The following is a 12354-nucleotide window of genomic DNA, read 5'->3' as shown; positions in this document are numbered from 1 at the left end:
CAGCCACCAAGGCGACAGACCTCAACAGGAGAACACTCAGCTTCCTTTTGGGGGATTTAAATGTTTCACTTGTCACACAAAATAGTTCCCCTGATAGCCTTGGGTGCCACAAGCCCTTGCGATATTTTTAATCACCTCCCTGTCACTGTTATTTTTAAATACAAAAGTATTCCCCCATGAAATCCTAAGCATCAGAAGGCAAATAAATATAAATGTATATATATTATCTGTTCACTCCATTAAGGATAGGTAGGGTGCCTCTTAGAAAGCATTAAGCCTATTTAAACAACAAAAAAAAGAGGAACATTTTAAAAGAGAATAAGAGAAGTGATTTTTCCCCAGTATTCACCAAAACAATATTTTTATTTATACTTGTTTATAATTGCTATTCCCAAAAATAAAACTATCAGTTGTCTTTGCTTCCTGGCTGCTCACCTGCTTATACCTGCCAGCGAATGTGAGCTGGCTCCGGAGGGTGGGGCTGCACCTTTGGGTAAGTGCCTCAGTTCTGTGCCCTGATTTTGCCTAACATGAAAGCAACGAATGCAGAGATTCTACAATGTTATACTTAAGAAGACCTAAAAACAGGCCAACCCTGGGCTACAGAAACAATATGCCTGTTGGACAGTCGATTGCACATGTCCATCTCTAGAAATCGAACAAGGTTGTATTTGGATTTAGCCCAAGCACTGCTGGCTCCACGTGCCACTCTGAGCCTAGTGCAGCAAGGAGAACCTCCCCATCTGCTTCCATCAAGTGCAAGCTGCAAAGCTGCAAAACTGCTCACTGGCTTTTTGATCTATTTATATGCATCTCCTTGATGCATATATACAGCTTGGCAAAGGTAAAGCAATGGTGCTAATTTATGGTTTTTGTTTCCAAAAGATATCCTCTCTTTGGCTGGCTGAGAAACTGTCATTGGCATGTTAAGCCTCCCAACCTACAAAGTATTTACCAGCACTGGGGAGGTGACACAACATGCCACACAATAAGTCAGGAGTCTTGCCCTCAATTTTTTGCATAAGGACAGGAGAGGCTTGTCTGAAGCTCTTCTACATCTGTTTCATGGGTCTGGCTCCCTTTAAGTTTCTTCTCCTCAATCATCACTCTGGCCAAAAAAAATATGCTCCTTTCCTACATTTCAGGAGGAGGTTGGAAATCTGAACTTGGCCGTGTGGTGTGCTGTGCACCCCACGCATGTATAGCTTCAAGAAGAGGATGGTGTGATGTGCCACACTGGAATACATGCTGCTTATGCAAATCATCCCACAAGACACAGTAAATTCCAAGTGCTATCACAGCAGCACTTTGAGAAAAGAAACGGCCAAAGGATGGCGTCTGTCACAACCGGCAGTGGTTGTACTCAAGGCCATCCCACTACACTGCACGAGCAACCTCAAAAGCCAACCTTAAGGGGGGCCTGCCCTCCACAACCTTGAAAGCTACAGTGACCACAGACCCAGGACAAGCCTCCTGTACCCCTGGAGAGAAGGGAAACTGGCGCTGACACCACAGCCAGCTGAGTTCCAGGGGGACAGCTCTAGTGGCTCTGTGGATCTACTTTAAACAATTCTCTGACCCAAAAGCCAACAAAGAGATTAATCAACCCCATTGTTTATTTTACAGGTTGGATCACCATAATTGAATCTTACATAATAAACACATATGGGTCCATGCTGCTTATAAATTTTCATCTTCATTAAGGGAATTCTTAGCAGAGTAAACACAAGACTTCAGGTGCTGTATTTTATAGCTTATATAATCAGCTGAGGGCAGCTCTCCCAATTTCAACCTGCTTATATTCAAGGTGGTAATTTCTCCTTCTAATCAGCTGAAGTTGGGAGACAAATTCAACAATTAGAAACAGCCTGCCTATTTTACATAAGCCTCTTGCAAAGGGGGTGAAAGACAATAGCCATTCCCATTAATATTTTACAGTAGTCTTTAAATGAAAAACATCATTGTGACACTTCTCCCTGCATCAACCTTGCAAAGTGCAGAAATGGAGGTAAAAATAATCACTTCTAACTTCCTCAAATTCCTGTAGTTTTGTGAGCAGGGATTTAGCTTTCCTTCTATTATTTTCTCCAGAACTATTCGTTAAAAGCCTGATCAGCCCCTGCTCATTTCTTCACACTCTGCACAACTAGAAACTTAGGTATCAATGGACGGAGAGCCAGAACAGGCTTTAGAGCTACCAAGAAACAGATTCATTATCCAGAGACCCAAAAGTTGTCCCAAAGGACAACCTGGCAGAACAAATGTGGTAGTCACATCACTGACTATTGGGATGGGTTTATGGGCACAGCCTGTTCCCAGAATTTTCAGAGGGCAAAGATTTTAACAAAAACCAATGCTAAGGCTGAGATGAGTGGATCACTTGAGGTCAGGAGTTCGAGACCACCCTGGCCAACATGGTGAAACCCCGTCTCCACTAAAAAAAATACAAAAAATTAGCCGAGTGGTGGTACACGCCTGTAGTCCCAGCTACTGGGGAGGCTGAGGCAGGAGAATCGCTTGAACCCAGGAGGCAGAGGTTGCAGTGAGCTGAGATCATGCCACTGCACTCTAGCCTGGGCAACAGTGTGAGACTGTCTCAAAAAAAAAAATTAAAAATACAAAAATAAGACTTCACTATTACAGTCAGTAGGCTCTCTGAGTCCATCACCAGATAACTTAAAATACCACTTGGGCTATTACATCCACAAAAAGGAGAGTACTGAAGAGGCATGGCAGGGGTACTTATAAAGGAAATCATGAGGGCAAAGGGGAAAGATGAGTTCGCACTTCTTCCAGCCCCACCCGCCCCACCCCACTGAAAAAAGTAGGGCTTGGCAAGGCACCATGGCTCACACCTGTAATCCCAGCACTTTGGGAGGCCAAAGCAGGTGGATCACTTGAGTCCAGGAGTTCAAGACCAGCCTGGACAACATGGTGAAACCACCCCACACCCCATCTCTACAAAAAAAAAAAAATAAGAAAATTAGCCAGGCTTGGTGGTATGTGCCTGTAGTCCCAGCTACTTGGGAGGTTGAGGTGGGAGGATCATTTCAGCCTGGGGGGTCGAGCTGTGATCCTGCCACTGCACTGCAACCTGGACGAGGGAGCAAGACCCTGTCTCAAAACAACAACAACAACAACAACAAAAGTGGGGCTTATGGCAGCCTATGTTACCTTTTGCTTTTAAATATTTTCAGTGTGTCTTGACTAGGAGGAATAAGTGCAAATTTTGTCTAAGACCAGGAAAATACTAATGACCAACTATTCCGTGTTTAAAGAGGAATGCCCAGTCATATGGGAAATAACGAGGCTGGTAACACCGTTTCTACTAAACAGTCGAGCTGCTAAGTCCTCAGTTAGTAAGGGCTTCCCTTTTCAGAGGCACTCAACTCAAAACCACAAAGAACCTAAATAAAGAAGTTGGGAGTCACCAACTGCTGAGGTTCTGTGCACATCCAAGGGAATGTTTCCAGTCTCTGTGTTGTCACTGGAACTCATGGATGAAGGCTCCCCAGGCTTGCTCACTCCACACCTGTGGCTGCACAAGATTCAGGGCTTTACACACAATTCCTCCCTCAGCAAAGTCATCAGAGTGACCCGGCTTTGGGGCTCTGAGGTCTTCTGAGTACAGATTCTCTCCTGAAGCCTGTGGCATTTGAAGGTGAATCTAAAAACTCACCTAAAACATACACTGCCACCTGATTCACTGAGAAAGGCCCAGTTCCTTCTCTATCCTTCACAAGGACAGGTGTGACCAGACTGGGGGCGAGAAGGCTGCTTCTAAGACTACAGATGGAACGGGAGTGGTGTTGTGCAGAAGGTATGTCCATAAGCTGAGATGGGTGAATCCATGGGACGGGAAACCAGATTGGAGGAACAGGTGCATTGTTTTGCTTATGAGAAACCTAAAAAAAGACCAAGCGTGGGGAAATGCCCACAGACCTGCTTGCCAGAGTCCACTTAATACTGCAAGAGAACACGAGGTGAAGGCAGCAGACAAGGCGTGAGACCTGAGCCCCTCTGGGCAACCAAGGCTGAGCTCTGTGAAGGCACGTTTTAAACAAGGCTGCCTGGAGGGCAGCATATGTCCATAACATATGTCCCTTTGTCCTCCCCCTCCTGACACCTCGGGCTCCCTTGAATCGGTCACTCAGCCTTTCCGCCAGTGAAGCAGAGCAAGCTTCAGGAGCCCAGATCACCAGTTTAGGAAACAGAAGCCTTGGCCTCACACAATATTCCAAATCCTCAGCTCCCTGGGAAGGGCTTTTGTTTGTGCTAATGTCAACGAGCAGGGTTATACCATTACTGTTAAAGCAACTGTGGAATACTGTACCCTATGAGAAGTACTCTATCACATGACTATTTGTTTAAACCTCACAACCATCTGTAAGATAAGCTCGATCATTATCCCCATTTTTCAGATGAGGCTATTGAGGCTCGGGTAAGTCAAGTTGCCAGGAGCTGGGAAGTAGCAAGTCTAAGTTCAAATCCAGGTCTTCCAACTCCAAGTCCAACATTCTTTCCACCTACCCTCAGCCTTCAGCACCCAGTGGCCACAGACCACAGCAAGAGATACTGAGGACCTCCCAAAGTGAAGCATCAGGGCACCTGCCCTGCCCAGCCAGTCCTGCCTCCCCTTTTTTAACCTCCTTCAAGTACGCATGGACTGTAAATGATCAACATGAATCACCATTCCTGCAGTGGGCTTCTCTCTCATGTGACTAATTTTTACAGCATCTTTAAGATGAAATGGATTCCTATATTTATAAGGGAATAAACAGAATTAGAAACTGATATTTAGCTTATTACTTGTCCTTAAAAACTTTTTACCTCCCAGACAAAAATGTTCATGTAGAATAGGAAACTACCTGAATATGCAATTCACCAAACCAAAATCAAAGTTTGATTGAAATAATTTTATTTCTCATTGGTTGGGGCTACCTAGTTATTATGTTTGCAGTAAATATGCATAACCATATTATTATTAATAGTAATAGCTAATATTTCCTGGGCACTCACTATGTGCCAGATATTTTTCAAGGTGCTTTACATGTACTGACTCAGTTCATCCTCACAGCAAAACAGAGGGTGGGTACTATTAAAACCCCAGTCATAAAATGAAAAAGTGAGGTACAGAGAGGTTAAGTAAACAGCTCAAGGTCACAGAGCAGGTAAGGGGAGGCCATAGGCATGAATCCCAGTCTTCTGACACTCATCGAATAAGCGACAGCTGCCACAGACACTTGTCTTTCTCCACCTTGGAACTGTAATCATTTAACTTGGAGTTTTAACCGTTAAGCAATAATTTGTCTCACGCTAACACATAAACACTTAGGCTACATAAAATACAAGTGCCTTTGAATCACATCAATTCATTTATCCTATGAACCAAGGTCCATGATTCCACTGTTTTTCCTGTTTATATCTATTTTCCAGATACAGACATAGAAACCGAAAATAAAAATGAATTGAAAGAGCAAGGATGCTATCTTTCTGGCCTACAGGTTACCAAAGGCATTTCTGAGAGGCAAGAAAATACAGAGATTTTCTTCAGGGGAGAACGGTTCCAAATCCATGTGTCAACCATACAGTCAAAGTTACCATTGAAATGTCCCTTTGCACCTTCAGAAAGTATGGCATACAATATTCATTGTATGCAACGCTGTACACGAACACGTATGTAAATATGTAATGCATGCAGCAATGTACAGAATAGAGTACATATGCAAAAGAGAAGTACTTTGACTCCACTTTAGAGAAACATGCTTATTAAATGATGCATGTAGTGAAATCTGCGCAAGTTGGAACTAATGCCAGAGAAATGCAGCTAGCAGGGAGTTTTATTCTTCACTATTTCTGCATGAAATGCAGCTGTATCCTCATCATTTTTGCAATACTACCCTTGTTCATCCAGGCCAATCTGCTAAGAGAGTACAGTCCCTGATCAAGGCAGCACCTCAAAGTTTGCTTTTAGGTGTGCAAAATAAATTCACAGAGATCCTCTTGGTGAGGCTGCCTTTGCCCAGCAGTTCACCAATGACTTCGTGCAAGAAGAAGCCCATGCAGCGTGACAGAAAGCACGATTCCAGCAGCACACAAGATGAGCTGCAAATGCTGGGCAATTGATTAGCAAGGCGGAGCCACTGCAGAGAGGCCTCTCGGCGATCCTTTTCATAAGGTGTCTAAAATTGAATGAGGGGAAGAGTTAACAAAATGCAGGACAGAGCCCTCGCTCATTTTACAACTAATTCAGTTTCTTCTATTGTTAAATACACCAACAAAAACTCCCTCACAAAGATAAATACACAAACCTGGCTGAAAAGAATTTTCAGAAACACCTTTTTCCCTTAATAATTAATAACATTTTAAACCAAGCTATAAGGAAAAAAAAAACAAGGTAATTTTATTTCTTACTACCTGGGGCTACATAGTAATTATGGAAATGGCAAGGAGTTTGTCACTTTGAGTAAGCATAAGTGTATAAAATAATTTGATTAAATAAAATACGGTTACCTTAGTCATCATAGTAATTTGACAAGCACTTTAAAAATGTCTCTCTCTGTTGAAAATGTCAACAGACAGTTTCCTCAGCTGTCTGCTTCTGGGTTGAATATGCAAAAACTCATCTTCGAAATGATGTTTCTTTAGGAAAAAAAAAAAGGAGTAACAAATCTAGCAGTTTCGCCTCACCCATTAATTGCAAGCCCACTTGACTGTTCTCAGACTGAAAGAAAAAGTGTGACTACAAAGCAGTGAGATAGAGCCTCATTAACCACACTCAGTCATCTATGTCATTATTTTGTCACCACAACCTCAAACTTATTTGTCTATAACTCTAAATAGGGAAATACCTACCCCTTGTTCACAGGAACTCCCTTTGTGCCCCACCCAGGAAACTAGACTGGCCTTTTTTCAGTTTTCAACCTGAGGAAATTCAAATGTATTTGTATGTATGCCTCAAACTAATCATCTAGAGGTGTCAGAGGTTTTAATTTCCTGTACACACCCTTATCTACTCCAGTCCTCAGTAATTTGATACCACACAGAAACCTCTATATGCAGGGCTACCTTCAGCGAGTGGCTTAAAACATTTTAGGGGGTCTCTGCAAAACACCAATAAGCTCACACAAAATGACTTTCTCCCCATGAGGTTCTCATATGCCTGCATCTTCTCCAACCAGTCCAAGACTTAAGCACATGTTACATCCTTGCAAACAGGACTGGAGCCACTCGAAACCAAAACCCAAGTAGAAGAAAATTAAATTGCATTCTCTGTTCCATACAAAATGACTATCAAACCGAGCAGGCCTCTCCTCTTATGCTGCAAAAATTATGTCATAGCCAGTCAGGAGGTTTAGGTGACTATGATGGAACATCCCTGTGACTATTGGCTTATCTGAAGCATGGTTTCCTGTTAAGACGTTTGTAACTGTAATAGATTTCAGAATCCACAGTTGGCCCAGGTTGCACCTGGGTTACTTTATCTAGATCACTGAGTCTGGCTTTCAGGATCAGTGTCTTTCTGTACTCCCTGACACCAAGGCAAAAGTTGCAGGCCCCCAGCCTAGCCTAACAATTGATGGCCTTCTTATATACAATACAGTTTTCCCTTGAGTTTCCTCCCTGGGCAGGTTCTTGGTGGAAAACAAACACATGCATACATACACACACACACACAGACACACACACACATTTTCTCTCTCTCTCTCTCTCACACACACACACACACACGAGTCCTCCTTCTCAAAGTTGCTTCTTAAATCACAGGCAACCTTCTGTTTCAGTTCTGCAGTTGGGAAGCCTACACTAGTGTCATTCAGGACACTGAGAAATCTGTCTTTTCAGAAAAAAATAAGGAAATTAAACTGCGAAATTTTAAGGCACCTGGGGAGATGAAATAAGAAGGTGGACTCTGGGAATCTAATAGGAAATAATGTCGTTGGCATAGAATTTGTAACCACCCTCCTCTCTGTGAAAGGGAGCATTGCTGGCACTGTCCCAAGGCAAGTCCTTCCTCAAGTATCTGGAAATGCCTCATTAGAGAGGCAGGCTGATTGCCAAGGTAAGGATCACATATAACGCACACTTAGCACGTGGACGCTGCCCTGTGGTCCCCTACAGACACAAGGTCTCAGGTTTCCTAAGAAAGCCATGATGAATTAAAAGAAAGAAATCTGCCTTTCCTGCAAACAGCCTGCAATATTTCATTCTCCAATTATCCACAGAGAAGTCTTGCATGGCTGAAGGAGCAAACTTTTTTTCCCCATCTCCCAAATAACAGATGAAGAGAAAACTCTGAAGTGGCCCAGAAGAGCAAAGCCCATAGCAAGCTGAGTCAGTCAACCCTGACAAGCCAACTATTTATTTTCATGAGGCTCCGATGGCAAGGCAAAGATGAGGGCAGCCGGGCAAAGCAGAGCCCTTACAGCCTTATGCCTCCACTCCTAGTAATCAAAATGAATTCAATTTCCTAGGCCTGTCCTCTCCTGGGCCTCCAGCTGCTTTCTGCAAGTCACCTGTTGACTCCTGTTACCCTACCCCACCCAACCAGGCTTTCCATCAGCGAAGGCTGGAAGTGCCAGGATGCCACCACCAGGTGGACCCAATTCCTCCTCTGCCTGCCATTGCCCTGTTCTGGGATTAAAGTCAACCTCCTGTCTCCTGGGGCCAGCCCTGCCTCCAGAAGTCCACCACTCCAGGAGTACTCGGCTTCTTAACTTTCTAAAGGAGCTAGGCCATTCATCTAGTTGCAGCCCGGCTTCATCTATTTGTCAAATCCTTAGATCACTGCAACCGAAAAATAGTAAGCCCACGCTTTTATCACTCCTAGGGTGAAAAGTTCCGCTGGTGTTTGCCACACATGAATAATGCACACTACTGAGCAAAATTGGTTTGAGGCAAACAAACCGTTAAACTGGAGGCAGCTGTTGATATACTAATTACCTCCTTCTAAACATAGACCCGGTTAGGTACTATGTACTTTGCATATGTCACAGTACAGACCCACATATATTTTATTAATGTGAATTTGCATCTCTGTAATACATGTACTTATTTAAATATTTTAACAGTCAAATTTCCCCTAAGGAAGTGCTGATAAACTGACGCCCAAAACACAATTATCCCCTATCCCTCAAATTCCAAGGGCCAATAGGTACTGTCTGTAACTGCATATTATAACTATAGACACAATAAGTGTATTTTATAGAACAGAAAACAAGATATGCTTTTGACTACAGGGTTCACTTGCAGTCTCCAAGTTACGAATGCACAAGACAGAGACGGGGACGTAAACGCTTTTCGTCTCAGAATGAGCAACAGAAATGTATTTGATTTTCAAAAGCCCTGAAATTCTGTCACCCAGGAACAGAGCTGAGTTTGAAGACCCCCTCTCTCACAACCACCTAACTTACTCAACACCGGAGACCAAGCACTGCTTGTATTTCCCTTTAACAGTGAGCCCTGAGCCTTAAGAGATAGTTTATGAATGGTATACAGCCACCAGCGTCTGGCCCTCATTAACTTTACCCCAAGGCCAGGAATGAGGGATTAATCATAGCATCAGGATACGCGTGGTTCTATCTCTGAATGTGGTTATTCAATGGCCAAAATCTTGTCCAATTCTATCTCCATCAAACTTGCTCAGGAATACTCAAAGTCTATGACATTTGATTCCAGTTGTGGGTCAATAGCCAAGTAATGATTTAACAGTATAAACTCTAAAAAAAATTTTCCTGTTTAGACAGGACTGTACTTAGGTGTGGAAGCACGCTCTCTGGAACTCAAGTTGGGACCACCTGAGCAGGGGAGGCGAAAGCGACAAACTAGGTACCTGACAGTGCTGAGTCATTACAAGCTGTTTCCTCTGAAATGTTATGCACCCATGGGCCCTCTGAGCATTAACATCCCCTTTCTGGAGGCAAATAAAATACACGTTCATTGTGGAAAATGGTGCAACCTTCTGTGGGCGACAGACCACGATGAGGAATTTAGCACTAAGAGTGGATAGCAGGAACTACACAAACTCGCAGCTGCTCTCTAGGTACCGTAACTTTATCCCAGACGCTGAAAGAGGGCTATAGGGATACCGGGTGGGAATATTCCCCCTGCAGCCTCGGCTCAGGTCAGGGCCACGCTAGGGCGCATTTTACTCTAAGCTGTTATATCCCCCTGTAATTGGCGGATGTAGAAAGCGCCCGGAGAAAATGATGCATAATAGATTTGTTCTCGAGGAGGATGCAATGGAGTAGAGGACGCAGGATGCTAACTGGTTTTTCTTCCCATGTGCAGGTCACCTGAAAACCCCGATGCTTTCCTCTCCAAGGAGAACCCTGAACTCACCGTCTCGCTCCGCTCTTATGGGGGGAGAGGAACAGTTTCACGCCCACCTGCCCGCCGCCTCTCCTCCCCCGGCACCCCCTGCCCCAGCCGGGCGCGCGCGAGCTGCTACCGGCATCAACGGTCCCGCCCGCTACCCGCTCGCTGGCAGCCCCGGCCGGCAGCTCCCCCGGCGGCCGCCTCTGCACCACTCACCAACCTCCACGCCGGGCCGAGGTCATGCCCGCCTGCCCCCAGCGCCGGGCGGCCCCCTCCTCGGGCCAGGCGGCCGCTCGGGAGCCGGGCTGGGGAAGGGGCCCGCGGCGGAGTTGGCTCGGGGACTTACCAGGTAGGCGCCCACCGTGCCCTGCGCCAGCATCAGGGCGCACTCGGACACCAGGAAGATCTTGATGTTGGAAAAGCAGGACACCTTCTTTTTCTTTTTCTTGTTCCTCTGCGCCTCGTCCCCCTGCAGCTCGCCGCTCCGGCCGCCGCCCGACGAACCGCCCGGCTTCTTCCCCTGCATCCTTCCCCCGCCGCCGCCGCCGCCGCTGCCGCTTTCCCGCTCGCCCCGGGTGTCGGGGCCGCTGCCGGGCGGGGGTGCGCGCCTCGAGGCTGCGTGCTGTCCCCGCCCCGGGCTCGCGGCGGCCGCCCCCGTCCTGCCGGGGCTGGAGAGGTGGAAGGCACAGCTCCTCGCCGCCGCCGCCGCGCTCGCCCCTTCCTCCTCCTCCTCCCCCGCCTCCGCCCTCCCCTGGCCTCCTCCTCCGGCTCCGGCTGTGCCAATCACAGGGGCTCCTCGCGCCGCCCGCCGCCGCCGCCGCTGCCTCGCCTCCCGCGGCCGCCCGCCGCTGCCATCGCCCGGTTCCCCTTGCCCGCCGGCCGCGCCTGCTCTCACCCCCTCAGCGCCAGCCCCAAGGCCTGGGCCTGGGCCGCCGCTGCGCGCCCTCGCCGAGCCGCTCCTCGCTGCCGGTGCGCCCCCGGGGAGGCACGGGAGGCGGGCTTGGGATGCGGAGGGCGGCCCGGCGGCCGAGGCTGGGAGGGTCCGGCTGCCGGGAGAACTGGGGAGACCTGGAGTCCTTGCGGAGTAAGAGGGGTGCCCCTGAGGGAGGGAGGCGGCGCCCGGCCCCTAGGTGGCGCTGCGGGGCACGGGGCCCCGCGGCGGAGACTGGCGGCTCTGCGCCCGGCGCGGAGATGGGGTGCGGAGGCGCCCCCGCGGGGCTGGGACCCGGCGCTCAGGAACCCGGGTGCCCAGGCCTCAGAGGGCAGGCTGTTCCCAGGAAGGGAGAATACTGAGTACCCAGGAAGGGCTTGGCGCGCGCTCTTCTCCGCCCGGGGATTTTTGGGGACAGATGTTGTGCTCTGGGGCTTGGGGAGGTGCCAGAGGTCAGAGCTGCTTGAGGCTTCTGCCGCCTGCCGGTTTCTGCCCCAGCTCTCCCCGCCACATGGGGTGTTGAAAAGGCCCCAGACCGAAAGGACAGAAAGGGGAAGTTAGAGGAATACGTCGGGAGCCCCACGGACTGTTAGTGCCCCAGCCTCGGTGTCCAGGCGCTGCAAGATCGTCGCGGCCCCAGCAGGGGGCCTTGTCCGGCCCTTCATCCGCCCAGGGCCCCGCGGCTGGAGCGCGCAGGAAGCGGCCAGCCACAGGCCTGCTGGGTCCCCAGCCCTCCCCTGGCTCTGTGGCCCTGGCCACCATCCTCGGCCTTGACCTGAATGCCTGGCCCATGGCAGCCGCTCCTAATTACTCCCTAGTCTCACCGTTACCAAGGAGTGTGGGCCACAGGGCACTACCAATAGGATCTGCTAGTTCTCAACTGCAGCGTTTGGAAGCTGAGAGAAAAGCTCAGAGGACTGGACAGGTACCAGGAAACAGCACCTTCCACCTGGGCCATTGGGGAACTCAAGGAATCATTAAAAACGCTTTCCTTAATAATTGTGTCAAAGAAAATGACCCACTCTCCCAGGCTCCTGTGTCCAAATGCAGGCTGAACTTCAAAACTGAATAGCAATGAACCCTACCATATTTTTCCTTTCTCCCGA

General features: G+C 47.9%; 1 protein-coding gene across 7 annotated transcripts in view; it reads right to left on the bottom strand.

Moving 5' to 3' along the window:
• Positions 1-11026, bottom strand: part of SLCO3A1 (solute carrier organic anion transporter family member 3A1) — a 323050-nt gene extending 312024 nt beyond the window's left edge. For 2 of the 7 annotated variants that reach the window (XM_002825852.5, XM_024232723.2), the window contains exon 1: positions 10664-11026. In XM_002825852.5, the coding sequence (XP_002825898.3) occupies positions 10664-10843 (180 nt within the window). In that variant the 5' untranslated portion in view covers positions 10844-11026. Of the gene's footprint in view, positions 1-6513; positions 6643-10341; positions 10444-10663 lie in introns of those variants that run through there. The other 5 variants (XM_054531900.2, XM_054531901.1, XM_054531899.2 and 2 more) reach the window with 5 other exon arrangements.
• Positions 11027-12354: the final 1328 nt, after the last annotated feature.

The sequence above is a fragment of the Pongo abelii genome, chromosome 16, assembly GCF_028885655.2.
Source record: "Pongo abelii isolate AG06213 chromosome 16, NHGRI_mPonAbe1-v2.0_pri, whole genome shotgun sequence".
In the NCBI taxonomy this organism is placed as follows: Eukaryota; Metazoa; Chordata; class Mammalia; order Primates; family Hominidae; genus Pongo; species Pongo abelii.
The sequence above is the reverse complement of the archived record's forward strand: the minus strand, read 5'-3'. Positions and strand labels throughout refer to the sequence as shown.